Raw genomic sequence first — 26836 nt, 5'->3', positions numbered from 1 at the left:
TGTTTGTATGGAGGGAGGGAAGCAGAGCAGCTAGTAAGCTTGGTGGAAATCTTCGTGCAGGGATTTGAGAATCTGGTAGAAATAATAATGAAGAAAAACCACAGGGAAGCTTTTATCATTGCTCATATTGAAATTCCCGTGGGGTTAATTTTGAGAAAGGTTTGTGGAATTTACATCCACAAGCAAGTGATAAACAGAAAGAGAAAGAGACTCTCAAAATAGCCCCCAATTTTTGTGTTCTCCACAAGTATTCATGCTTATGTTCTAAAACCAAAGCGACCTGGCTTTTGTATTTTTACGTGTTTGCCTTCCATCTGTCTCTGAAACATCATTTTATGGTGCAGGTAGATGACTGCTGCCCCACAAGCAGCAGGGCCAGGGTCACACTCAGCCTTTACCATTGCCTGAGAGATGTAAGTAGCTAGTGCTTTGTTTTCTTACAAAATTAGGTAATCTGTGCTGATTGGTGAGTATTTTCAAAATACTGAATTATCTTAGTCCTTCACATCATCCATAAGATAAAGGTTTCCAGGGGTTAGTGTGACATAGTACATGTGAGAATCACTGAAGGGGGGAAATTAATAGAGATAAAAATAGCTTCTGGAATACGTACGCTTTTTTGTGTAAGATTTCAAATACAAATGTTATGGCCTCAAATACAGATGTTACGTTTTCATTCATTAGCAGTTTTGCACCACTTGAGACTAAAAGTGGAGTCTAAATCAATACAAGCCTGGGAATATATGCAGCCTGTAAGATATTTTTTGAAGGTCCTTAAACTTTGGCCAAGTTTTCTTGGTTTATTTTTAGCTTCTGCTGGTTTTTTTCTTTTTGGCAAGACTGCTCTTATTTCTAATCAAGTTAAAAACAACTTAAACTTGAATCACGTTAGAATTTAGGACAACAGTGATGAGTGTGGGAGTGTTTATTATGCTGCCCGCTTCACTCACTCCTCTGCTGAATACAGTGTGCAGGACGGTACAGCTGCTACTTCCTAAAATCTGGAAGAAGGCTTGACAGGAATTACAGAATCACAGTTAGACGGCCGATTTTTCAATGACTTTCTAGTGCCGGTAACCGGATTAGCAGTTTGCAGCTACATTCGCAATTAATCATTTATTTCAGTTTCTGTAATGATTACATAACTCATGGAATTGTTCTTTGTATTTATATGTCACAGCTGTGGAAACCTGAAGGGATCCTTTAATCCAGAGAGGTTATGTGATACAGTAGAAAAAAGCATAAAACTAGGCATCGCACAATCTAGCTTCTGGTTCCATCTCTGCCACTCTACTGTGTGACCTTGGATAAGTCTTAGCTCCTCCTCTCATATAGAAAGGAAAAACATCTCAGCACCACCCCCTTCACAGCAGTCATGTGGAATCAATTATGTGAGTGCCCTTTGAGAACGTGACGTAACAGAGATCAGGAGTTGATAGGATCCCCGTGTGACTGATGTAGCACCGAGGCATATCATGACTTTCCCAGCATTGTCATCAGTTACTAAGGTACCGAAGTGACCAGACGTTTTGGTTGAAGATGAAAAGACCATTTTAAAGTAGTTTGCTTTTAAAAATAGGCTGTTTTCTTTAAAAAAAAAAAAAAATTCACTTAGAACTTGCTTTTATTCTGTTTTTCAATTTAAAAGTATCTTTGATATCCCGTAACTTTTTAGCCTAACTTAAGTGGCATCTGAGGAGAAATGGATCTGAATATTGGTTTTAGACTTCTAGATCGAAATAAACTTTTCCTTTAAAAAAAGGAGGGGCCAGTCTAAATTTAGAATACGGCCCAGGGATACTTGGAACCCTCTCTACTAAGGGTCTGGGCTCGCTCTCCCTCAGTGACAGCTCGGCATCTCTACAGTGACCACTGCTTTTGCTTCCTAGACATATGATATTTTGAGTAGCCTCACCTTACAAATAGATTTGCAGAACAGGAAGTAGATTCTTGAAAGGGAGGATTGTGATGAAATCGATATAAATCTCTGTTTTAAAATCTTGTACAGCCTTCTGTTCTAAAATCTTTTCTTCTGGATGAGACATTAGTCTTTAACGTTTGAGGAACTCTGTAACTGAAGACAAACAATAAGATACCAACAGAGAGGAAATTACTAAAGGATTGTATATATTTAAATTACTTTTATCAGTAACCCACTAGACTTGGAAAGTAAAGGAGAAGAGGGGCATTTAAAACCAGTATGTTTTTATTCTGTGAATTTTCTTTAACTTAAAAAAGCATTATAAATTCAAGGTTGTCTGATATTTAAATCAATTCATTATCTTGATGACCACATAAACCAATAGATAAGAAATAGATTTTTATGATAAATCCATGCATTTGCTTTGGGGGAGGTTGTTTAATATATTATCATTATTTTATGTTAAGGTTAAATTTAGCATGGTTCTTAATCAGACAGAATCAGCCTAAATAGAAATTTTCCAAACAAATTAACTGTGATTCTTGGTAAATCCTATGCTAATAAAAGACACTGTACTCACAAAGGATCCACAGTGTGAAGCCTAACAAAAATAAAGGTACTTGCTACTGTCAACGAATTCATCATTAAATTAGAGCTTTACCAGTCCATAATGTAAAATAGGAAAAGGATGCTCCCAATAAAAAAGTTAATGAATTCTCCCCTCCTTCTTTTTAATGACTTAGAACTAAATGTGGACCTTGGTGAAATTGGAGTCATAGAAGGGAGTGATTTTTTTTCCCCCATTGTGGGAAGATGTCTCTCCCCTTGTTTATGCAGAAGATGACAGCCCCGGTCTCTTATTGCTGATGACAGCAGCCTTTCTCCACAACTTGGGGGAAAAGTGTCAAGGAGAGACTGGAGTAGGCCAGGCCTGGGGAAGTGATCACACTCGGGCAGCCTCCTGGTCTACTTCAGGGAGCTGTGAATGAAAAGTAGGTCCTCTCATGGAAGGGGTTGGAGACTGAACTCTTAGCGTGACTACTTGAAATAAAAGGAATTAAGTTGTGAATAGAACCAAATCCACATTCTCACACATTTAGCAGTTTTAATAACTTAGAGGTATTTGTAAGCTTCTTTTAGCAGTTTTAAGACCTCTGGCGAATAAAATCATTGAGAAACTGTATTTAACTTAATCTACAGCTTTATAAGATCCAATTTCTAGTTGTATGCTCTCTTAACGTGATTTAAAGGAATCTAGATAACATCCTAGATAAACTAGTCTGGATGTCAGAAAAAGTAATGGGTTATTGCTGTGGCCTTTTTCTTCACGAGGGAGATAGAAACCAACTGGAGATGTTCTGAGATCCAGGTAGCAGGTGGGAGCTTGTGTCCAGGCTCTTTGCCTTTCTTCCCTTTGCATTCCTGTGGCCGATGAGGACTTTAGTAAGTTCAGCTAGTCAGAGTGTACAGAGGTCAAGAAATAAGTCGATACAGAATCTTAGTAACAATGGTTTTGCCACTAATTTAGGAAGCCCTCAAGCTAGCAGTTTGTTATAAAGTCCAAAGCATTCTATGTGGTCAATACATTTTGGGAATTTTAAAATTGACTGTTTCATCCCTTTTGAAAATGTTAATAATAGCTTTAATCATGCTGAATCAAAGATTTTAATAAGATAATTTTCCTTTTTCTTCTTAGATCCCAATTTTGTTCGGACATTTCTTACAACATACAGATCCTTTTGTAAACCTCAAGAACTACTGAGTCTTATAATAGAAAGGTCTGTTAATGTAAAATGTTTAAATTTCCTTTTTTTTTTTTTAAAGAGAATGAGCCAAGATCCTGTATGTTTCTCGGAAATAAATTGTATGAGCTTTAAATTGTAGTTCATGAGTACTGTTTAAAGAAATAACATCTTTATAATAATCTTTTAGTTTTGATTATTAAAGTACAAAAATAAGCATTCTTTTTTACATGGAAACCCAGTACTTGAAATTTCAAATTTATGGAATTAGTCAAGTTAAAGAACTATATAAAAATGTATAATTTAAGTTCTGAAAATTTAAATTTTGATGATTTAGGTGTTCTAAACAGAACTTTTCAAATATATCACATGTTGAAGAAAATGGAGCTTATCAGTGAACAAATACCATAATCAAGAAAAGTGTTTCAGCCACCCAAGGAACAGTCAACTCTTTAAGGATTACCCTAAAAACTGTTATGTTAGCTGATTCAGAGTGATTACACAAGCCAAAAATGAACAGCAGTCCCATAACTTTATAATGACATTTATTTTTAGACTTTGCATGTATTTTTAATCCTTTATTATGTTTCTTGTTTTTTTATATTGGCAAGTATTAATTTCTTTTTTAAAAATTAAAATAAGATCATTAACCTTTATATTATAGAAGCCTTGTTTTCACTGATGCATATGTGTATCTGTAGTAATTTTCACAGTGCTCTCTGGATTGTGCTGACTAGTGAAAAGGGGTGTAGTTTTCTGTTCGTATAATTTGATGTTATTAGTATTTTCATTAGTTTGTTCTGTTTTATGTTAGGTTTGAAATTCCAGAGCCTGAGCCAACAGAAGCTGATCGCATAGCTATAGAGAATGGAGACCAGCCCTTGAGCGCAGAACTAAAAAGGTTTAGGAAAGAATACATACAGCCTGTCCAGCTGCGGTAAGCGGTAACGAAGCAACTGAAGTGGTGGAGTCTGTACTGAACTTTTGTTTCAGAGTTGAAGTAAATAATCATCTTTCCCAAGCAAGCAGGAGGTAGCAAGTAAAATGAGTGAAATAAAGAGCAATTATCAGAAATTATTGTATAAGTCTTAATTAACATAGAATTTTAAAAGTGGTAAGCCACTTATAAAATTATTTAATTTTTATTTTTTATGTTTTAATTTATGCAATTCATCATGGTAAACGCTTATGTGTGTGAGTTCCCATGTAATTCAGTTGTTCTTCTGTGTTAATGCCATAGAGTATTAAATGTATGTCGGCATTGGGTAGAGCACCACTTCTATGATTTTGAAAGGGATGCAGATCTTTTGCAGCGAATGGAAGAATTTATTGGAACAGTGAGAGGTATGGTTTTTTTAAGTGCTTAGTTTTATATGTAATAAAAGTACCAATATGGTGACTGTCAACTGATGTCATTATTGTTCAGTGTTGTTAAGGGTTGTTTATAACAGTGGCAGCACAACCATTTGAAAAAGCTGAAAATTTTCATCAAACAACATTTTGACCTACAAATTGCTCAATAATCACCCTGTTGACCCAAATGTATTTTCATTTAGTAAATCAGTGTAGTGATTATTTTGGAATTGGATAGAAAAAGTCTCGATTTATGCCGTTTTTCCACTTATCTGAAGGTATGTGTATCAGAGGACAGTTAGGAACTGGTGTGCCATCAGAACACCACTGCTGGAGACGGACTGGGCCCCAGTTAGGGGAATAGAGCATGTATCAGAGAGGCCGCAGAGCAGATTGGATTGAAAGCCAAGAAACAAGAGTTCTGTTCTGAACACTGCCACTCACCAGATACATGACTTTGGGCAAAACCACTTTGATTCTGTAGACTCCTGTTTCCTCATCAGTAACATAAGAAGCAAGACTCAATGATGCCAAAGTTTCCCCTCGAGTTTTAAAGATTCTATGATCATACAGGTCTAAGAATGTCCTAGACAAACTTGTTTCTAATGTCCAAAGTGTACTCTAAATGAGAATCAGAAAATAAAGGGTTAAATAAGAGTACTTTCATGCATAGTACAAAACAGAGCCACATCAGAAACGCACACTGACATGAAGGAATCGATCCTCTGGTACTGTTTGGTTTGTAAGATGCAATGTTAATTAGATTAACAGTGAATGTGTATAGTCCAACTTTATAAATCCCATGTGTGCCAGATTTATCTTTTTTATGGAGGATTATAAAATAATATTTTGAACTGAAGTTAGGAATGATAGAGGTGAAAAATCTATGAATAAATTACTTTCTAATTTTATTTTGAAAGGATGTAGAAGAATATGTACCAGACTATTAACAGTAGTTACCCATGTGAAGAAGAATGAGATTGGGATAGGGAACAGGGACGTGGTAAAGGGGAACTTCCATTTTTTTATTTTTATCATTTGAACTTTGTAATAACAAAGATATATTTAAGTATCACTTGTCTGATTTTAAAATATTTTAAAAGGATAAAATATCGAGTGAAAAGTTTTTAAATGTTATTTAAAATGTAATGTATTTCAGGTAAAGCAATGAAAAAATGGGTTGAATCCATCACTAAAATAATCCAAAGGAAAAAAATTGCAAGAGACAATGGACCAGGTCATAATATTACATTTCAGAGTTCACCTCCCACAGTTGAGTGGCATATAAGCAGGCCTGGGCACATAGAGACTTTTGACCTGCTCACCTTACACCCAATAGAAATTGCTCGACAACTCACTTTACTTGAATCAGATCTATATCGGTATGTAATTTGACATTCAAGCTGAAAAATCATTTCAAAGGAGTTAATTTTTTAAATGAAATACTGGTTTCTGCCTTATAGGAATGTTGTAAGACCTAAATGAGCTAGTACATGAAGTGTGTAGTAATAAAGCCGTGATGCATAGAAGGCCTCCCCTTCTTTGACTCCCTGATCCCCCTGCCCTGCCTGGATTTATAGCTTCTCTCTGTCTGCAGTCACTCCTAGCTGGTAGAGCTAAGTGCAGATCCTGGCTTTACCAATTGCTGGCTTGGTATCCTTGGGCAACTTTAGCCTTCTTGTTTAACTTTTACTACTCTGTCCCTTAGCTTCCTCAGGATTAAAATGGGGCTAATAATAGTACCTATTCCTCAGGCTGTTGTGAGATTGAAAATAGTCAATTTATATACAATGCTTGGCAAATTGCCCAAAACAAGGTCAGGGCTCAGTAAGTTAGCTGTTGCCCTTGTAGTTGTGAACTTAAGTCATGGACAGTCATAGCCTTTTTGAGTTTTTCTACATTGACATAACTACTGTCTCAGAAAGTCCATTTCTCATTTTAAATGGGGACTGTTTAGAAGTTAGAATTGCAAACTATTTTTTTAATAACTAATGAAAAAAAAATCTATAGATCTCCATCCACTCCAAAGATCCTCACTATTCCCAAAAACTAATGTTAGAATCTATTTTATTTATTTCCCAAGATCTTTCTGTGATAGGGTTTTCCCCCCTCCTTTAGAGGGGGAAAAAAAAAAGATTTATGAACTGCAGTGATTACTATATCCTCGATGAACTGATCATTATAACAGATATCATTATTTAAAAGAACTATCCCGAATTACATTGCCACCCTAATTCATTAAATAATATTTATAAGTGCTGGGAAAGATATTATGAAAAAATCCCAATGTTGCCAAAAGCAAAATGCTACTATAAAGTGATAAGTACACAGGTACATGCATAAAAATATTGTTTTGATCTATAGAAAAATACCCATAATTGTAAAATTTTGTTATACCTTGTTTTCATAAACCTTTCTGTTGGTGTAAAAAGAAGGCTTAGATGGGAGGTTAGTTTTATTTACCTCATTTACTTAAGAAAACAGCATGCTAGAGGGAGAAGTATCATGTAGAATTATGTCTTGATTTTAGAGCCGTACAGCCATCAGAATTAGTTGGAAGTGTGTGGACAAAAGAAGACAAAGAAATTAATTCTCCTAATCTTCTAAAAATGATCCGGCATACCACTAATCTCACTCTGTGGTTTGAGAAGTAAGTATTACTGACATTCTTAGATTTCATAGCAGTCAGCTATTAGGATTTTAAGTGCAGTTCTGTTTTTATATGTCTCATGTTCTTTTTTGTTCCTCTGTTCCTCCTTTCTTTTGCACTGAGTGAATAGTTTTCTAATGTAACATTTTTATTTCATTAATGATTTTTTGAGGGTTTGTTTAGTGAAAGCTTTAAAGCTTACCATCTACATCGGAATCCGCTTCAGATTTATACTAGTTTAATTCAAGGAATAGATATAAATGTTCCTCCTATAGAGCTCTATTCCCTGTCTCCCTTTTTTGTGGTATTATTATAATATGTATTACATATAATAATGATGCAAATCTAATAATACATTGTAACAGTTGTTGCTTTACCATTTGTTATTATTTCCTTAGCGCATTACAGCTTTGCTCTCACCCACCTCCTCTGTGTAGTTATTGGCAATATATTACATATAGGTCCAATATATTACTTATAGGTCCAACATTACATTACATCACATCCACATTATTTTATACAGTTGCCTTTTAAATCAGTTAAGAGAAGCAGTGAGAACAAAATATGCACTTACAGCGTCTTCTATAATCACAGATTTACTGTTAGCAGTGCTCTTTGTTTTTGTGGATTTGTGTTACCATCTGGGGTTCCTCGCTGTCAGCCTGAAGAACCTCCTTTAGTATTTCTTGTATGGTGGGTTTGCTAGCAACAGATTCTCTGTTTTTGTTTATCTGGGAAAGTCTTTATTTTGCCTTCATCTTTGAATAGCTCTATCTTCAAGTTAACTAATTATTTCTTCTGCCAATTCAAATGTACTATTAAGCCCCTTTAGTAAATTTTTTATTTTAACTGTTGTATTTTTTAATTTCAGAGTTTCCATTTGGTTCCTTTTATCATTGCTGTGTCTTTTATGTCATTGTCGTCCTATCTTCCTGTACTTTTTAAATCACGCTTTCTCTCCTTTAGTTCTGTGAACATATTCATAATGGCTACTTTGAAATCTTTTTCTGTTAAATCTGTGTCCTCCTCACAGGCAGTTACTGTTCCCTGCTTTTTTTTCCATGAATGGGTCATATAGTAGCTCCCCCTTATCTGCGGAGGATGTGTCCCAAGGCCCCCAGTGGAAGCCTGAAACCACGAAATAGTACCGACCCCTATATACACTATGTCTGTTGCCTATACATACGTACCTCTGATAAAATTTAATTTACAAATCAGGCACAGTAAGAGATTAACAACAATAATGAATAACACAGAACAGTTACAACAATATAATAAAAGTATGTGAATGTGGTCTCTCTCTCAAAATATCTTCCTGAACTGTACTCACCCTTCTTGTGATGATGTGGGATGATAAAATGCCTACACAATGACATGAAGTGCCCAGGCAAAGTGATGCAGCCTTAGGCTACTAATGACCTTCTTATGGTACCTCAAAAGCACGATCATCTGCGGGATGTGGTTGCCTGCGGGTAACTGAAACTGGGGAAAATAAAACCGCAGATGAGGGGGGACTACTGTACTTGTTTCTTTGCATACCTCCTAATTCTTTGTTGGAAACGTGACATTTTAGATAATACACTGTAGCAACTTGTGGGTAGTCCCCCCCCCCCCCCGCCCCCGCCGCCAGAGTTACTGTTTTTGCTTGTTTATTTAGTGACTAGCTGGATTATTTTAGTGAGGCCTATCCCCCCAACTCCCTCCACACTGAGACGTTAAGCGGAGAAGTCCCTCTTCTGAGAGGTACAGATTTGGGTATGTCCACAGTCACCCCAAGAAGGCAGCAGTAGAGGTAGGGATTTCTTCGGCTCCTTTCCTGACCACACCCAGCTGTTCACATCCACTAACTGCCAGCTGTTAACCAGAAAACAGGCTCTCCTGTTTTCAACAATTTCCCCAGTGGTATAAATTGCTCTGCAAACAAATCCAATCAAATTGTGACTCCTTTTTAAGGAGTGGTTTCTTAGGTCCCCGATATTTGTTCTGACCCCAGGAAGACTCCTTCCAGCTCTTTTTCCCTGGTTCTCTCCTGCAAACTAGTCCATGGGCAGTCTAGGCAGTTAGATCCATGAATCTCCCTATCGCCTTCACCACAACTTTCCTTCATTGTTCTCGAGAGCAAGTGACGAGAGAGTAGAAGTTGTTTGAGCCTGTCCTCTTGAGCTCAGGATGATGGCAAGCTTCTCTGAAACATTCCTGCTCTAGGAGCCGAATGCAGGGTTGGGGGTGGGGTGTGAGGTCCTCTTTGCTCACCTCTCCTGGCGTGGGACCACTGCCTCAGGAGCCAGGGAAAGACTGTCTTCCCAGCATTCTCAGTATGCCACATTCAAGTGAGAGCCCAGGCTCCATGTCGGAGCGAAGAAGGGAGTCCCCACTCCTCAGCTGCACTCCGCAGGGAGTTAGCCTCAGCCACCAGGCAGCTGGGGACTGGATGAGGAATGCTGATGTCCTGTTCCTCCAGAGAAGAAACCCCTCCAGCTGGGAGCTAGGTGGAGAGGGAGGCCTAAGTTCTTGGCTGCAGCTGTCTGGAGTAGACTCTTTCCCTCTACCGCCAGAGGTTCTCTGGGAGAAGGAGGGAGCAGGCTTGGTTCAAATGCCATAAACTCTTGCCTCTCTTACTGAATTTTTGTAGATTTTCCTAAATAGATGTTTCTTCATTTGCCATTTGCTCTTAGGACCATTTCCAGAGACTTTAAATGGGGGGGGGGGGTTATATTTATATTATGTTTATATTTTTTATATATGTATAATTTTTACCAGTTTCACTGAGGAGTGGGTAAGCAGAGCTGCTTACACTGTGGTATCAGCAATGCAGAATCTCAATGCAATTTTATAGTTGGGGCCACAGAGTGGCATTTTATACATTGGCCATATTTTTTTCTGAGTAAATACAATGTGATTAGTTGACTAATATTTTATAAGGGTGATATGAGGTTTCCACAGATCATACTGGAATTATCAGAACAAGAGGCCAGTGACATAGGGAATGACTAGAACCTAAGCTAGAATGTGGATAAAGACTTGAAAGCAATTCCTGAAGAGAAGTAAGCATTCCAAGTCACTTATATTATGTTATTATCTCTTAGCCTCTAAAAAGTAAAACTTTAGGGGCACCTGGGTGGCTCAGTCATTTAAGCGTCCGATTCTTGATTTCAGCTCAGGTCATGATCTCAGGGTTGTGAGATCGAGCCCCATGTGGGGCTCTGCACTCAGCAGGGAGTCTGCTTGAGATTCTCTCTCTCCCTCTCCCGCCCCCCCCACTCTCTTGTTCTAAAATAAAATAAATCTTTTTTTTAAAAAAGTAAAAAGTAAAACTTTAGAATTTGCCCTCTAAATGTTGCTTCCTGATTTCTTCATTATCAAATTAAATAACTATACTTAAGTATGCAGAAGACCTTTTCTATCATAAATAATTAAAATTTATGTCTGTAAAGAGGAAACAACTGATAAGACAGACTATTTTCATATCTTTCTTATTTTTTTAAATTGTTGTAAGAGCACTTAACATGAGAGATACCCTCTTAACAGATTTTTTTCAATGTGTAATACAGTATTGTTAATTTATAGGCATAATGTACAATGGATCTCTAGAATTTATTCATCTTGCATAACTGAAATTTTATACATGCTAGTTGGCAACTCCCTATTTTCCCCATCCCATAGCTCCTGGCAATCACCATCCTATGCTTCTGAAATTTTGACTATTTTAGATACCTCATATGTGTAGAATCATGCAGTGTTCATCTTTCTGTGACTGGCTTATTCCACTTAGAATAACATCTTCAGTGTTCATCAATGTGGTCACATATTGCAGGATTTTCTTCTTTTTTAAGGCTGAGTAATATTCTATCATGTGTATATACCACATTTTCTTTATCCATTCATCCATAGATGGGTGTTTGAATTGTTTCCACATCATGCCTATCATGAACTAACACTGCAACGAACATGGAGTGCTAATATCTCTTTGAGACCCTGACTTCAGTACTTTCAAATAAATAACCAAAAGTGGAATTGGTGGATTGATCATATAATAGCTCTATTTGTAATTTTTGAGGAACCTCCATACTGTTTTCCATAGTAGCTGCACCTGTTTGCATTCCCCCCACCAACAGTATACAAGGGTTCCAATGTTGGCCTTTTCAATGTGAGAGGTTCTTGGTTGGCTACCGTGGTTCTTAGCCATGGATGTACATTAGAATTGGAGTCACCTGTAGATAAATCACTCCAGACTTACCTGGTTTTTACAAAAACTCCACAGGTGATCTCAGTCTGTATACCTAGGTAATATCAACTGGAATAGTTAAATAAAAGATGTAAATATATTATACTTGTACCTTTTTAAATGTCCAGCTAACTAGTTAGCCAGTGTATGACATATTTGTAGAGATATAGCTGTTTTAAACATGTAAACATGTTATGTTTAATTTGATAGCAAGGGAAATTTATTTTGATAGTTTTACAATAGTTCTTCTCTTGGTGGCAGGTTATCTTCATTGGAGAATAATGTAATGTAATTTTCACCTTTACATTTTAAAAAATGTTTAATACTGATTTATATTTATTGTTCCATTTATGTATTTCTAGTTTTTTTTTTTTTAGATTATAAGTTGTTTACATTATTAAAAACCAAGTTTAAAATGCCTTTTTTCTTTCCTGGTGATTAGTAAATTTAAAAATTCTCTCAAATATTAGTAAATGCTCACGGAGGAATTTTTCTCTTTTTGAGCACAGTATGCTTCCTTTTAGCTAGGTACTGGAAATTACGTACCTTCTAAGGATTCTTGGTATTTAAATGTAAAATGTTTTTGACTTTTTCTTTCTTCCTTAGTAATTTAAAAAATTTTATTCTTAATTATGGTAAAATACTTTAATTGACTTAACATTTCAGTGCTTTTCTAAAGAGCTGCTCCTAGGGCGCCTGGGTGGCTCAGTTGGTTAAGCGACTGCCTTCGGCTCAGGTCATGATCCTGGAGTCCCGGGATCGAGTCCCACATCGGGCTCCCTGCTCGGCGGGGAGTCTGCTTCTCCCTCTGACCCTCTCATGCTCTCTCTGTCTCATTCTCTCTCTCAAATAAATAAATAAAATGTTTAAAAAAAAAAAAAAAAAGAGCTGCTCCTAGAAATACAACTAATTGTTTCTGTATATCAAAGAAAGAAACATTAATCACTAAAATCTTGCAATTAGATGAACAGGAGGCACAGAATTCTCGAGTTCCAGAATAAATTCCCCTAGAACACACCCACGTCCCAGAGACCAAGCATACATTCAACAAGATGTTAGGCTCATCAGTTAAGTCTAATAGAGTAGGAAAATGATTGACTTGTGCTGTGTCGGTGTGAAAACAGTGAAGAGCAGCGTGCCCGACTGAAGGCACTGCCTTATCCAGGCCCCTGCTAGACCCTTCCGTCTGAATATATGTTCTCTGTACTTCCTCTGTAACCATTCCCCCCCCACTCTACATTGTTTTATTTACTAAATTCCTTAAATCATTTCTTTGTTGGGAAAACTACAAATTTAATTCATTTTTTGTCTTTGATTCCCAGATGTATTGTAGAAACTGAAAACCTAGAAGAAAGAGTAGCTGTGGTGAGTCGAATAATTGAGATTCTACAAGTCTTTCAAGAGCTGAACAACTTCAATGGTGTCCTTGAGGTTGTCAGTGCTATGAACTCCTCACCTGTTTACAGACTAGACCACACATTTGAGGTAGGTTTGTGTAGGTGTTTTTTAAATGAAGAATCAGGATTTTAATAATCGTGGTCTTTAATTTTTAAGTGCCTTATCTGTCTTTTCAGTAACAGTTTAAAAGATGGAATTGTCTAAATTTTGTATTGAATTGGTTGCACTTTATAAATTAGGCATTCTCGTTAAAATGCATTCACAGGTCCTAGGCTAGGTTAGAAGATGAAAAACCTTTCAGCACTTTATTTGTATGTAATATACAATTAAATGCTCTCATAATTGTGTAAGGAATTGCAAGATATTAAACTGATAAGAACAGATTTCTCTCTCACACACACACACACACACACACCCTAAGTTTGTTCTAGGATCAATGAAGACAGTGTCTTTGAAACAGTTATTATCATTTCTTAGAATCAAACTGATACTGTTGTGTTTGGGCTACTCTAAGCCTGGCGTTTTGGGGCAAAACCTGTGATTCCTTTTGTAAACTTATGCTTCCTAAATATTATTTTTTTTATTATAGCAAATACCAAGTCGCCAAAAGAAAATTTTAGAAGAAGCTCATGAATTAAGTGAAGATCACTATAAGAAATATTTGGCAAAACTCAGGTCTATTAATCCACCATGTGTGCCTTTCTTTGGTGAGCATTTCTTGAATTTTTATTGTGTTTCTGGATAAAACAAGACACTTATTTCATTAAATGACTGAATATACATATATGTAATATACCAGCAGAAAATACTTATTTAGTAAATAATTAGCACCTGAATCACCGTAGAATTTTACTTTATTAGGACATTTGAAGATCATGCCCAAAATGTAAATTCCATTTTTTTATTTCCATCTTGGGCAGCCATTTGATATCATATAAAGCTGATTTGTGCTTTTATATTCATAGAAATCTTTTTTGTTGAATTTTAATAGACCAAACACTCTACAGAAGAGGTATGGCCATACTCATTTATATTTATAATCCTCTTACTTGTAAACAGTTTCACATAGCTAAAGGTCATCTTTGAGCCCACATCGTCTGCACATCAAAACTTTACCCTTCTTCTACACCAGAGGAAGGAAGTACCCTTTCCTTCCTTTTAAGACTTTTGCCTTTTGTCTGTATTTGAGAATATTTTTTTGAGCTAGATAACCAATCTAGCTAGATACTATATATCTAGCTGGGAATTTCTCAAGCTAGATATTTTACCAATCTGGCTTTTTATTTTTATTCTTTGATATACAGTATTTTAAAATTCTATAATCTGTCCATCTTTACCATTATGATTTTTATTGTTTCTAACCTTAGAAAATTCTTCCAGTCTAGTAATTTGATATTGCAGTCATATTTTCTTCTAGCTTATGATGTGACCTTTAAAATTATATTTAACTCTTTAATCAAAGTCTCTTTTAGATATATGAAATCTTCAAATTTATTTCTCCACCTAATTGTTTATTTGTTGACCCAGGTTTATTGAGTAATTTTCTTTATCCCATTTATATATGGTACCTCTTTCTTTAATAAATAGTGTTTCCCATTAACTTCCTATACAAGTGCCCCAGTTTTTAATGATTGGCACTTTATAATCTGTGATTCTCAACAAGGAGCAATTTTTGCCCCCCAGGGAACATTTAGCAATGTCTGGAGACATTTTTTGTTGTTCTAATTGGGAGGTGCTAGAGGCTTCTAGTGGGTAGAAGGCAGGATCCTACAACGCACAGGACAGACCCTGACAACAAAGAATTATCCAGTCCAAAAGGTCAGTAATGCCCAAGGCTAAGAAACCTGCTTTGTAGTGTTTTCATATATGACAAAGTTGGTTCTTCACTGCCACTTCAGTATTTTCTTTGCCAATTTTGTCTCTGAACTTTATAATGGGGGAGGGTGATAATTCCCCAAAATACAGTTGGAACAGTCTATCAATTAATTTGGAAAGAACATTTATGATACTTAACTTTTTCCTGGGTACTTTTGGTTGTGAATGGTATTCATTTTTTAATAATCAATTACCCTTAATTCTAAGAATTTTTAATTTCCTTGGCTTTTCTAAATATTTAATCATGTCTCTTCCTTTAGTCTTATTTCTGTGTTAGGCTTTATAGCATTGGTCAGACCTTCCCAAACAAAGATTAAACAATAGTGATGAAAATAAGTAGCTCTGTTTTAATTTCAGTTTCAGTGGGAATAGGTATAATTCTATTTGCTTGATTAGATGCTTTTTATTACGTTAAAGTTTCTTTTCATAGTTATCTTCTGTGTTTTTGTTAGCAAATACATTTACTTTTAATAGTTCACCACCTCTTAGTGGGGGAAAAATAATTTTTCTTGCTTAGCAAATTAAAATTACAGGTTTACTAATGCTGAACTTTCCTATTTACTAATATTAAACCTTATTTATTCATAGTAGATTGATCTTTTAAGTGTACAAATGAATTCTATTCATTATCATTTTTATTAGGATTTTTATATCCATCTACATAAACGAGATTGGTCTGTGATTTTTCTTTGTGCTCTATTTATCAGCTTTTGTTGTCGTAGTTACATTTACTTCGTAACATGAGTTCAGTAGCTTTCCATCTTACTCTATTCTGGAATATCATGAAATGATCTAGCCTTTAAACTTTGAAGTAGGCCAACAGAAAAACCATCTGGGCCTGGAATCTTTTGTAGGATATAATTCTTTAGTAACATTTTAATTTCTTCCTTAATTTTTTTCTATTTCCATTTCCTGCTACACACTTGTCTCATTTCATTATTTTAAAAATACTAGTAGTCAGTTGTATCTACAAAAACATTTTTAAATTGTTCCATTTGCAATATATCTTTCCCATTTCTATTTTTACTTGTTTTACTTTGCTTTTTACTTCAAAAAGATAAAATCTTAAATGTAATTACTCTCTTTTTTTGTTTTCTATATCATGTATTACTTTTTATCATTATTAATTTATTTTTTTCCTGAGAACTTTTTGCCCCCCCTACGTACATTCTTGGTAAAATTATTGAGTTTATTTATTTTCTCTTTCTGGTCAAACTTTTTTTTTTTTTTTTTTTTAGTTATAGAAGTACAGATTCGGGGCACCTGGGTGGCTCAGTCAGTTAAGCATCTGCCTTGGGCTCAGGTTATGATCCCAGGGTCCTGGGATCGAGCCCCATGTTGGGCTCCCTGCTCACTGGGGAACCTGCTTCTCCCTTTGCCCTGCCCCCGACCCAGCGCATGCTCGCTCTCTCCCTCTCTCTCTCTCTCTCTAAATAAATCAATAAAATCTTTAAAAAAAAAAAAAAGTACAGATTCAGTCAGATTTAATTTTTAAAATGGAATGTATCTTACATAAGATCTTGTAAGTTAGAAATGTTACACCTGTCTGGGCAGTACAGAAGACGCACAGACCTTCCACAGTTCATAGAGGACAGAGTGTAAAGATAATTTTGATAAGGAGTTAATGAACAATTTAAAAATAGTTTACAAAAAGAGGATCAAGAAGCAGATGCATTAAAGTCGATGTATTTGAAGTGTGGTGACTATGGTGCGAGTTCATACAGGGGAGCCTTGAAAGGACCTGGGTAGGCCTGATACTCATTTCATTCAATCTGTCAAATATTTCTTGAGTACCTGTGAAATATCAGGGACTATGTCAGGTGCTTAGAAAAAGTGAAAAATACGTAGTCCCTCCATGTGCTCACTGAGCTCGTGGTCACACTACTTGTGATAGGTCACCACTGTGAGAGGTGAAAAGAAACTTGAGGGCCTGTTCCCCCAACTCCCTGTGTGGCCCCGCTACCCCATCACCCTGATTGGTGAGCATTTATTCACACAAACTGAACTCTCTGAAGTACTCTCTCGCAGACATACGAACTAACATAACTGATCTTCGTAACATGTTAAGTGGGAAAAAAAAGTTTCAGACCTGTATTTAGAGTATGATTCCATTGTGTTTAAGGTCGGCCGTGTGATCTGGTGAGTGAACACAAACATGCAGCTAGTTTGATAGGTACAGACAGCCCACCGCCCGCCTTCCTGCCTGTTTCTGCTGCTCTTCCTGGTTACTGAGCCTCTTCTGTTTCAGGGTCAGTTCCCCTGCTCTGGGAGATCTTTGTTGTTCCCCAGCTCCTGAGGTTAGCTACACCGCCTTTCCTGGTTCTGACCAGAGGGGAGAGCCAGATGTTCTGCTGCTTCCTAATTCTGGCTCGTCTGTATGGTAGCTTGTAGAAACTCCTTCCAGGTTCTTATCCTTAATTCTGGGGACTGTTTTTGTGGATTCCCCCCCCCATGGGAGGGTCAGGGACGGTATCTGACACTTACTTCCTCTGTCATCTTGCCAGAATTCTCATTCAGGTCTCTTCGCTGGCACTACACCGTTTACAGAATAAAAGTCAGGCAACTTCTCCTTCTGAGGCTTTCCCAAACTGAGTCTCTATCTCAGTTTTTCTCCATATACCAAAGTGTTCTACTCATTGTAAAGGGATATATATGTAGAGGCATGCTGACATTTCCTCTAAGGTAAAAGGATGTAGATTCTTCCTCCAGCCGAGCCTCACCTCTCTGCACAAACACCCAAGTCTGTAGTGTTGGCTTTGCTCTTTCCTTTCATACGGCTCTAGTTTTGTGTCCTCCTTCTGTTTCTTGTCAGTCTGCTTCCTCTCCACTCTCGTTCCCTGCCATTTTAGGATTGACTGTATGTCTCTTGCATCCTGAGCTATTCTTCAAATGCTTTCTCTTCTATTCTGAAATAATGTGCTTCTTTTTATTCGTTCAGATACATTGTTGAATGCTTCTACATGCCAAGCCCAGGGCTAGGTGTCAAGAATCAAGAGACAAATAAAACACAGTCTTACCCTCAATAAGCTCTCTTGAAAGAGCAGAAAAATAAATTATATTACCGTGTAGTAAATGTAATGTTGCATCACAGAAATGTATCAGTTGAAGTATGAACCCAGAACCCTGAGCAGCCACTTTTTCCTAGAAAGGCTGGAAAAGGCATCAGCAACAACGTGAAACCTTGCCTTGCTTCATTATTTGTGTGGTGCTGCTCTGCTCTCCCTTTCCCCAGACAGCTGTCATCAGAGCAGGCTAGGTAAAATGGATCTACTGTTCAACAGTACATAATACTCAGGTCTGTGTATACGTTTGTACTACTTTTTTAACTCAGAAACTATATATATAGAATCCATGCTTAAACGTTTTTTTACTGATGATTGTGTGTGATCAACAAAATTTGGATACCACCTCTTTGATCATTTGTTCTCCTTTTAACAAGCCATTAGTATGTCATAAAATAATTTCCAGATTCTATCCTGAGCTCTCCCAAAATGCTACTTGTAAGCATTTTTACAACTTCATTCAAGTATACTTTCAACAGCTACAACATCCCATAATTGATTATCTTCCTTGTTCCCAGTGGCAGTCATTACACCACCACCCAGTCAGTCAGCCAGGCACAGAGCTGAGTCTTCCTTCCCACCCAGCCCGTCCCTGCCCTCTGCCCAGACCAGTTAAGCAGTTGTGGAGTCTGTCCCTTAAGTACGTGCACACTTCTCTCTATCCCTGTAGACCCTCGGACAGCCCTCATCAGCTCACCAGGACTACATTCATCCTGCTAACTGCTCATCTGGCTTCTAATCTGAACTCCTTCTAACCCATCTGGCTTCATAGTACAGCCAGAGTAACCCTTCTAGAATGCAGATTGGCTAATAATCTCCTAACTATGAATAAAAATTAAGCTCTTTGAAAAAGGGCTCTTCATGATCCAATCCAGGTGCTGCTACCCACAAACCCTTCACAGTTGGGCCACCAGTATGTGGCCAAGCTGGAAAGTTGAGTCCCACTGCCCTGAGATATGTGTACTGTACGGGTATGTCTGTCAGACTGAACACTGAGCTCAGTGCATCACGTGACAGAGTGTAGTGGAGAATATAACTGGCTGCAAGTAAAAGAGCCAAGGGACAGGCAGATGAGAAGCCTGTGCATATGAGAACACGTGGGACATTTGTCTTACGGGTGTCTAATCGAGAGTAGCCTCGGTGCTAAGAAAGAGCCAACAAATATACTTAAAAACTGGATACTTTTCAGAAGCAAACAGGCATTGATGTCTGTCATGTTTCATTATTGCTGACTTGTTCGCTGAGTTTGAGTCATTTAATCTTTTCAGGAACGTGGCCAAATATTGTAGTATTTGAAAATATGCCTCTATCACAAAAGCCTTGGGAGCCACTGAACTGTGATCAGAATGAAAGTGGTGTTTTGCTCCTTCTGCTCCTTCTCCAGTGCACAGCCTATAGCCATGGGGGAGCAGGACTACCACGCCCCTTGCCCGTGTCTGTCCTCATACCCTGCCCCCTTGTCCAGTGCACGGCCTATAGCCATGGGGGAGCAGGACTACCACGCCCCTTGCCCGTGTCTGTCCTCATGCCCTGCCCCCTGCCTCCCCCCACCCCAGACCCAGCCGCTCCGGCCGTACCGTGCAACAGTCCGCCTCCGAGGATGCCTGCCAGGCTTCGTCATGAACCGGTGCCTTCGGACGCACTGCTGCTTTGCCTAGAATGCCCTTCCATCGTACTCCTTACTTGAGATTTACTGTAAACATCACTTCACCTGTGATGCTTTTCTGTTCCCACCGGCCCAAGGCAGAGTTAGGCACGCCTTCGTGCTCCCCTAGCGTCTTATGCACGACCACTAATATAGTACTTACCAAATTGGACCGGAGCCCACATTCAAAGCTCTGAAGTCCTTGAGGTCAGGGACTGTGTGTCTTGTTCACCTGGTACCTGCAGTACTAATGCAGTGCTGGGCATACAGCGGACACTCAGTATTTGTGTGCTGGGTGGATGAACTCAGATACACACACACACCCTTTTCTTTCCCCAAAGCATCAGTCAGTACTTTAGGGGAAAAGGCAGAAGCTTAAGAGAATAGGCCAAGACTAGCAACGATAGCATCCACAATCAGAGCCGTAGCTAACTAAACGTTTACTTTCGTCAGGCCCTATTCTAAGCATATACATAAATTTACTCACTTATTTCTCAAAGCAACCTTGCTATCCTCATTTTACAGATGAGAAAACCAAGGCACAGAGAAGCTAAGCAACTTGCACAAGACCACACAAGTAGAAAGCAGCAGAGCTGGCTCCAGAACCTTTATGCTAGAACAGAAAGGAACTAAGGTGCTCCTGGCACCAGAGGGCCGTGTAAAGAACCAAAGTGCCTGTTACTTGGGTCCTTCTCCTCCTCCTCCAGTGTACAGCCTGCGGTGATGTGGAAACAGGAGCTCAGTTAGGAGACTGCCGCTAATTCTAGAAGTACTGAAGACCAGAACAGACATAAATTTTATGCAATACGGTGTTTGATAGGCTTGCAGATCCTTCCCCATTCCCACGAGTAAGCCTATCCAAACAGTTCTACCTCTGACTTACAAAGCCTAACAACCTTTGAGTAAGCAGAAAATATGATCCTATGAATTTAACATTTTCCCCTTTGGCCAGAAATGTGTGTTATTAAAGTGAGGGGTTATGTTCAAGTTCCTTTAATAGATCAGTGACTTACATCAAATACCATATGGGTTTGGAGGTATGGGAAATTGGTTATTCCTCCTGATAAAGCTCTTAAATTTTGTTAAACTTGATCTCCCTTTTTCTCATGTATTTATAAAACAAGTGTCACAGAAGAACTTGATACTTATAAAAATATCTCTCTTGATATTTAGTTAGCTACTTTTTCATCAAATGGAAATCTGTGCCTTAAATCTTTGGTGATGGTGATTGAGACAGTACAGTGTAATATGCGTACAATTACTGACAAAAAGAACTGGCTGGTTCCTTTTTTATCCTTGAAATAATTTCATTATGTCTTCTAGGAATTTATCTAACTAATATCTTGAAAACAGAAGAAGGCAACCCTGAGGTCCTAAAAAGGCATGGAAAAGAGCTTATAAACTTTAGCAAAAGGAGGAAAGTAGCAGAAATAACAGGAGAGATCCAGCAGTACCAAAATCAGCCTTATTGTTTACGAGTAGAATCAGATATCAAAGTAAGTTGAATTATTTGAGGATACATCTTTCTAATTAAGTTTATAAACCGGCTGATGAAAGGCAGGTTTATTTCATGGAGGAGCTAAAGGAAAATAAAGCTAAAAATAACTCAGATTTTCTTATGTTGTTAAATGTTTTCTTAAGTTACTTTTGTGAATTTCAAACTGCATTTAAAATATTTAATATTAATAATTGTTTATTTCTTTGCATTTATTTTAGAGGTTCTTTGAAAATTTGAATCCAATGGGAAATAGCATGGAAAAAGAATTTACAGATTATCTTTTCAACAAATCCCTAGAAATAGAACCACGAAATCCTAAGCCTCTCCCAAGATTTGTAAGCATTCACATATTTCTCTTTCTTTCATATTTATATATTTTTTGCAGTTATCTATGTCTGGTGATGTCCTCACTACCATATGTATTATACAGATTAGTTTTCCATGAGGGCATTCAGGGATGAAGTGTACATGTGATGGATAAAAGTAATGAATAAATGCTTAATAAGTATGCTCAGGAATATCCCACTTGATTGCAAATAAGTGAGCATTATTATTAATCTGAATAAATCCTGATAAATGAAGAAATTGGGCAAATATGTAAGTTTTTTTTTTTTTCAACAGAAATGTTATTTGAGATTTATTTTAAGGGCAGGGAATTTGATTAATTTATACTAATTCACTTGTAATAAACATATGCATTTATGACTTTTTTCTAAGGTAATGACTTATGAAAACTTTTAACCATGAATCATTAGTCATAAAAATAACAAGTTTGGTTAAAGATACTTCTGCTGGGAAAGTAAAGTTTCCTTTGTTTTTTCGTGCCTGGCCAGTTTTACGTACAGTATCATCACCTCACTGGTCTGAATATAATTGGTCTTGTTCACAAAGTAAGTAAAAAATCAAGAAGTAAATATAAATGGCTTCCTTAGTAACTAACCAAGATAAATTTCAGAGTATCTGTGAACTAAAGGTTATGCAGTTACCTCCCAAGAAAATTTCTCAAGGCATAAAATGGTTTTTTAAAAGATGGACTAAAAACAGCGAATTAGACATAGCTATGTAGTCTTGCTCCAAAGAAAATTTCATAAAACTAACATACACACACACAGATGAAAACTGAAGCAATTTAATGCATTTGTAAATAGCTCAAACGATTCCAACATCACAGTATTACAGCATCGTAAGGTATCATCGTTCATAATAATGATCCTGGCTTTTCCAGCAAGGTTAAATTAGTTCAACAAGGTCTGTTTAAAAAAACAGAGAAATTTACAGCATATCTTAGAAAGATTTAATTCAAAAATATTAAGATAACAAATACCCTGGTATTTTTAGGACTAAGACTCAGCTATTTAAAGAAATTCATTGCCTAATATTTTAGATAGCCAAGGCTTTATGGAAATGGGATGTTAATATTTTAACTTGGGCACTTTGCTCTTAATCATTATATAACTTCTTTAGTAATGGTTTATGGTTTTTATGGTTTTCCTAGGTATTAGTTGAGTTTTACCAGGCATATAAAGAAAAACCTTCCTTTCTGTTACGGTGTTGTAAATATTGTGTTTCTTTTGATATGTCTACAGCCAAAAAAATATAGCTATCCCCTAAAATCTCCTGGTGTTCGTCCATCAAACCCAAGACCAGGTACCATGAGACATCCCACACCTCTGCAGCAGGAGCCAAGGAAAATTAGTTATAGTAGGATCCCTGAAAGTGAAACAGAAAGTACAGCATCTGCACCAAACTCTCCAAGAACACCGTTAACACCTCCTCCTGCTTCTGGTGCTTCTAGTACCACAGATGTTTGCAGCGTTTTTGATTCCGATCATTCGAGCCCTTTTCACTCAAGTAGGTGCTAACATTTTAAGTGCTTTAAAGTAATTGTTAGTATTATATGTGCTAGAGGTGAAAAAGAATCTGTATAACTTTTTTATTTTTTGTAAATTTGTAGACAAATACCATTTCAAAAGATATTATTGTGAAAATATAAAGCAAATTCTAAACTCCAGCAACTTACGATTTTTAAAAACCTGTTGGAATAGCCCTCTTTAAATTTATTATACTTTACCACAAGGCCTGGTGACGAAATTGGTAATTTAAACTTGATTTGCGCATTTGTTTTCAACGGGTGAATTTAACATGCGTTCCTCTTACCTAGAGGAAACAAAGAGAACTCCTAAAATCTGCAAGGATTGTCAGTCCAGTGCTTTAAATGCTGCCTCCAAAATTATTATATTTGAATACTACTCAGTACATCATTGCCTTTCCACCAAACTCTGTAGGTTTCAAATTTTGCAGCAAGTATCCAGTTTAAACTCCTACTTAACCCTTTCTCAGTCTATACCACCTGGGGGATTGCTGCGTAGCGCCCGCTAATACACCGCCTGTGCTTTCAATCCCAGCCATACAGATCTCACAGACTGCATACTGTTCCTCCTTCCTTTCTTATTTCTAGATCAGTGCTGTCTGGTAGAAATATAATGTGAGCCACATGTGTACTTTAAGTGTTCTATAGCCACATTTAGAAAAGCAAAAAGAGTTAGGTGAAATTAATTTTAATAATATATTTTATTTAACTTAGTGTGTTAAATTGTAATATTATCATTGCAACATGAACTCAAGATAAAAATTTATTGAGCTATTTGGCATTCTCTTTTTTGTTCTAAATCATCAAAATCCAGTATGCATTTCACACTTACAGCACACCTCAACTCAGACTAGCCACATTCACGTGCTTATTAATCCACATATGGCTAGTGACTTCCAAACACTACAGCTCAGCTCCAGCCCTTTGAAGAGGCTGCTTTGATATGTAGGTCACCCTGCTTCCACTCATTTTCTAGTCAATTCCACGTGGAGCTTTAGAGCTCTAAGAACACACGACCTCTTTCCGTTTGTTCAGTATTAAATCAAAACTTGAATCCCATCACCTTTACCCCTCTCAGCCACTTCCACGTGCTCTTCCCATGGGCTGTCTAAGCTCAGTGTGCAGATCAAGTCCTATGCTGCTATCTGACAGAACAGAATCCAATCCTGAGAGACAGCATGTCGTTACTGTGGGGAAGGAGGTCGAGAAGCGGGTGACCTAGGAGTTAGGAATCCGGTTTGGGATCTCAGTCTGCTAGTGAACTTTCTGATTTTAGATAAAAGACTTTCTGTGCCTTCTGGGGATCCAGCTAGATTTTTAAGGTTTCTTCCAACTCAGACAATCTAACTTTTTAACAAAAATTGACTTAAAATTATTTTTGGAGGTGTATTATTTTGAGATTTGGTCCAGAATCCTATTTATTTATTCCTGTGTTGTACATACATTCATAGTTACCCAGCAATTTGTCTTGTCTTTTTACCACCTAAAGTGTGTTTGTTTTGAGAATTACTACATCTTGGCTTTATTTGGCTACTGGGGATTATGGGGTCACGTTATATACATATTAAGCTACCAGATATTTTTGGTAAGTTCAAATAAACACCAGGTAAAAAAAAAAAATTCCACTTATTTTCCCCAATTCATAAACCCTCTAAAATTAAGTAATAAAACCAGCACTTTTTGCAGTATACCCAACCTAAAATCATTATTAATTCTGACCTATTTAACTGTTTGCAGGGTTTTTTTTCCTTAGTGCAGATAGCTATGGTCTATATTATAAAGATTCCCGCATAAATAAATTATTGAAATCACATGAAAGCTATCAATTGCAAATTGTACTTCTCTCAGTTTAAAAAGTAGCTAAAAATGGAAGAGGTGGGAAAAACGGGAGATAAGCACATTAACATTGCCTACTAGTGCTGCATCTTTAAAGCAGTTAGTCACAGAGGGAAAAAGGAATCATTCTGGATGCAGTGCCCTGTCCCTACGTGGCAGGGGAACAGTATTTAACAGCTGGAAGGTGGAGAAACCACCGTTGCAGAAGTTAGGCTTTGCAAGCTTAGCTTGGAGGGTTTTCTCAATTTCGCTTTCTTTGTGATAAAGAAAATTCCTGTTACTATTCCCTTTGCTCTTAGTAAATACTGAAAATAACTGATTTTGAAATCAGAGAAGCCAGCATAATATAAAACCATCTGTATGCTCAGTCCCTTACTTAAAACGTACCCGTGGCCTTTGTGTCGTCAAGGTCCTCAGTTGCTGATGACCCCACCTCTGCTTAACAGACCTGCTAGGACTGTGGGGGTCACCGGAGCTCCCAGCTTGCCCACTGTGTTGCCCACTGAGAGTTCCTACGTCCTCAGAGCCTGTCAGGAAAGCGCTGCTGGGCCTACATTCTTACGTCATCTGAACATACTCCACTCAATACAAAACAGCAGAAAATTCCATTGCCTAAGTTTTTCAAAAGGCAAAGTTCGACTTTTGATCACTTACAATAGTGTTTTGCTTCTTATAGTTTTGTCTTTCAAAACAGTTTACTTTAAAACCATAATTAATTAATCAGCCAGTATCTGTTGCATATCTCATTCCTTGCCAAGCACTTACACATCACATCTTCTCTGGTAAAGCTCATAATCTTACTGAGAGATGAAAAATAATCGTAGTACAAAGAAAATCATAGTTCGGTGCTTTAACCATTGTTAAATGCCATGATTCTCTTTGTACTATGCTTATTTTTCACTCTCAGTAAGATTGCAAGCTTTACCAGAGAAGATACATAAGGGCTCAGCAAAATGCTAAATGAGTGGTGAAGACACAGTGGTGTGGAAGTTTACACAAAGATGACCACAGAATGGGCAAGAGTGGTCACGGGAAGCTTTGTGGTGAGGACAGAGAGGTAAGGAAATTGGCCAACCCCTTAGTGTTGCTACATAGACCCTCCCACTCAGCCCTGCTCCACACCTTGCCCTGGCCAGCTCCACCTTTGAGGTGGTGAAGACAGTCACCATGACGAGGGGAGAGACCACCCAGCTTGCTGTTTTGTTTCTGCTGCCATCACAAGGTGGAGAGGAGGAAGGAGTGCTCTACATGCCTTCCTGTTTGAAGATTGCCAGGTCACAAAAGGGAGCCAGAGGTCCCACCTGGTCTTGTGCTGCCCATGAGCTTCGGCTCTAGCCCAAAGAGGAAGCTTTGACCAGAAAAGATGTATTCCAAGCATTTCAAGCTAGAATGCAAGGCTTTTCTTCATAGAAGATTGTTGTAGATGCTTAGTTTCTAATCTCAGATACAGTTGCATTTAACAGGCTTTTGTGAGTTTAAGAAGTTATTCGTGATTTATAGAATTTTTTTCTATAGGAAAAGGCTTATTGTTCCTATTTTCAAGAATGACTGTTATAAATTGGAAAGTATCTTCAACAGGGTTTCAATCCTGACCATACAGTATGACCCCGTGGGAAGCTTAAAAAAACAACCAACCTACCCATGTGCCCCGCCCGCACTTGAATTAGACTGGTACGGGCACTAAGAATCAGTATTTTTTTTTTTTTTTTAAAGCTTTCCAGAGGGATTGAAATGTGTAGCCAAGATTGAGAACCACTGATC

At 37.5% G+C, this 26836-nt stretch overlaps 1 protein-coding gene across 3 annotated transcripts in view; it reads left to right on the top strand.

Annotated features, from left to right (window-relative positions):
- The window catches only part of SOS1 (SOS Ras/Rac guanine nucleotide exchange factor 1), a 136657-nt gene that overhangs the window by 103717 nt on the left and 6104 nt on the right, over positions 1-26836 (top strand). For all 3 annotated transcript variants that reach the window (XM_078056214.1, XM_078056213.1, XM_078056215.1), the window contains exons 11-20: positions 3618-3699; positions 4478-4600; positions 4904-5007; positions 6176-6398; positions 7547-7666; positions 13214-13376; positions 13879-13996; positions 21195-21367; positions 21588-21704; positions 22956-23220. In XM_078056214.1, coding sequence (XP_077912340.1) covers positions 3618-3699; positions 4478-4600; positions 4904-5007; positions 6176-6398; positions 7547-7666; positions 13214-13376; positions 13879-13996; positions 21195-21367; positions 21588-21704; positions 22956-23220 — 1488 coding nt within the window. The remainder of the gene's footprint in view (positions 1-3617; positions 3700-4477; positions 4601-4903; positions 5008-6175; positions 6399-7546; positions 7667-13213; positions 13377-13878; positions 13997-21194; positions 21368-21587; positions 21705-22955; positions 23221-26836) is intronic.

Source organism: Halichoerus grypus, chromosome 10 (genome assembly GCF_964656455.1).
Source record: "Halichoerus grypus chromosome 10, mHalGry1.hap1.1, whole genome shotgun sequence".
Classification (NCBI taxonomy): Eukaryota; Metazoa; Chordata; class Mammalia; order Carnivora; family Phocidae; genus Halichoerus; species Halichoerus grypus.
Note: the sequence above shows the minus strand (reverse complement) of the source record. Positions and strands in the feature narration are given on the sequence as shown.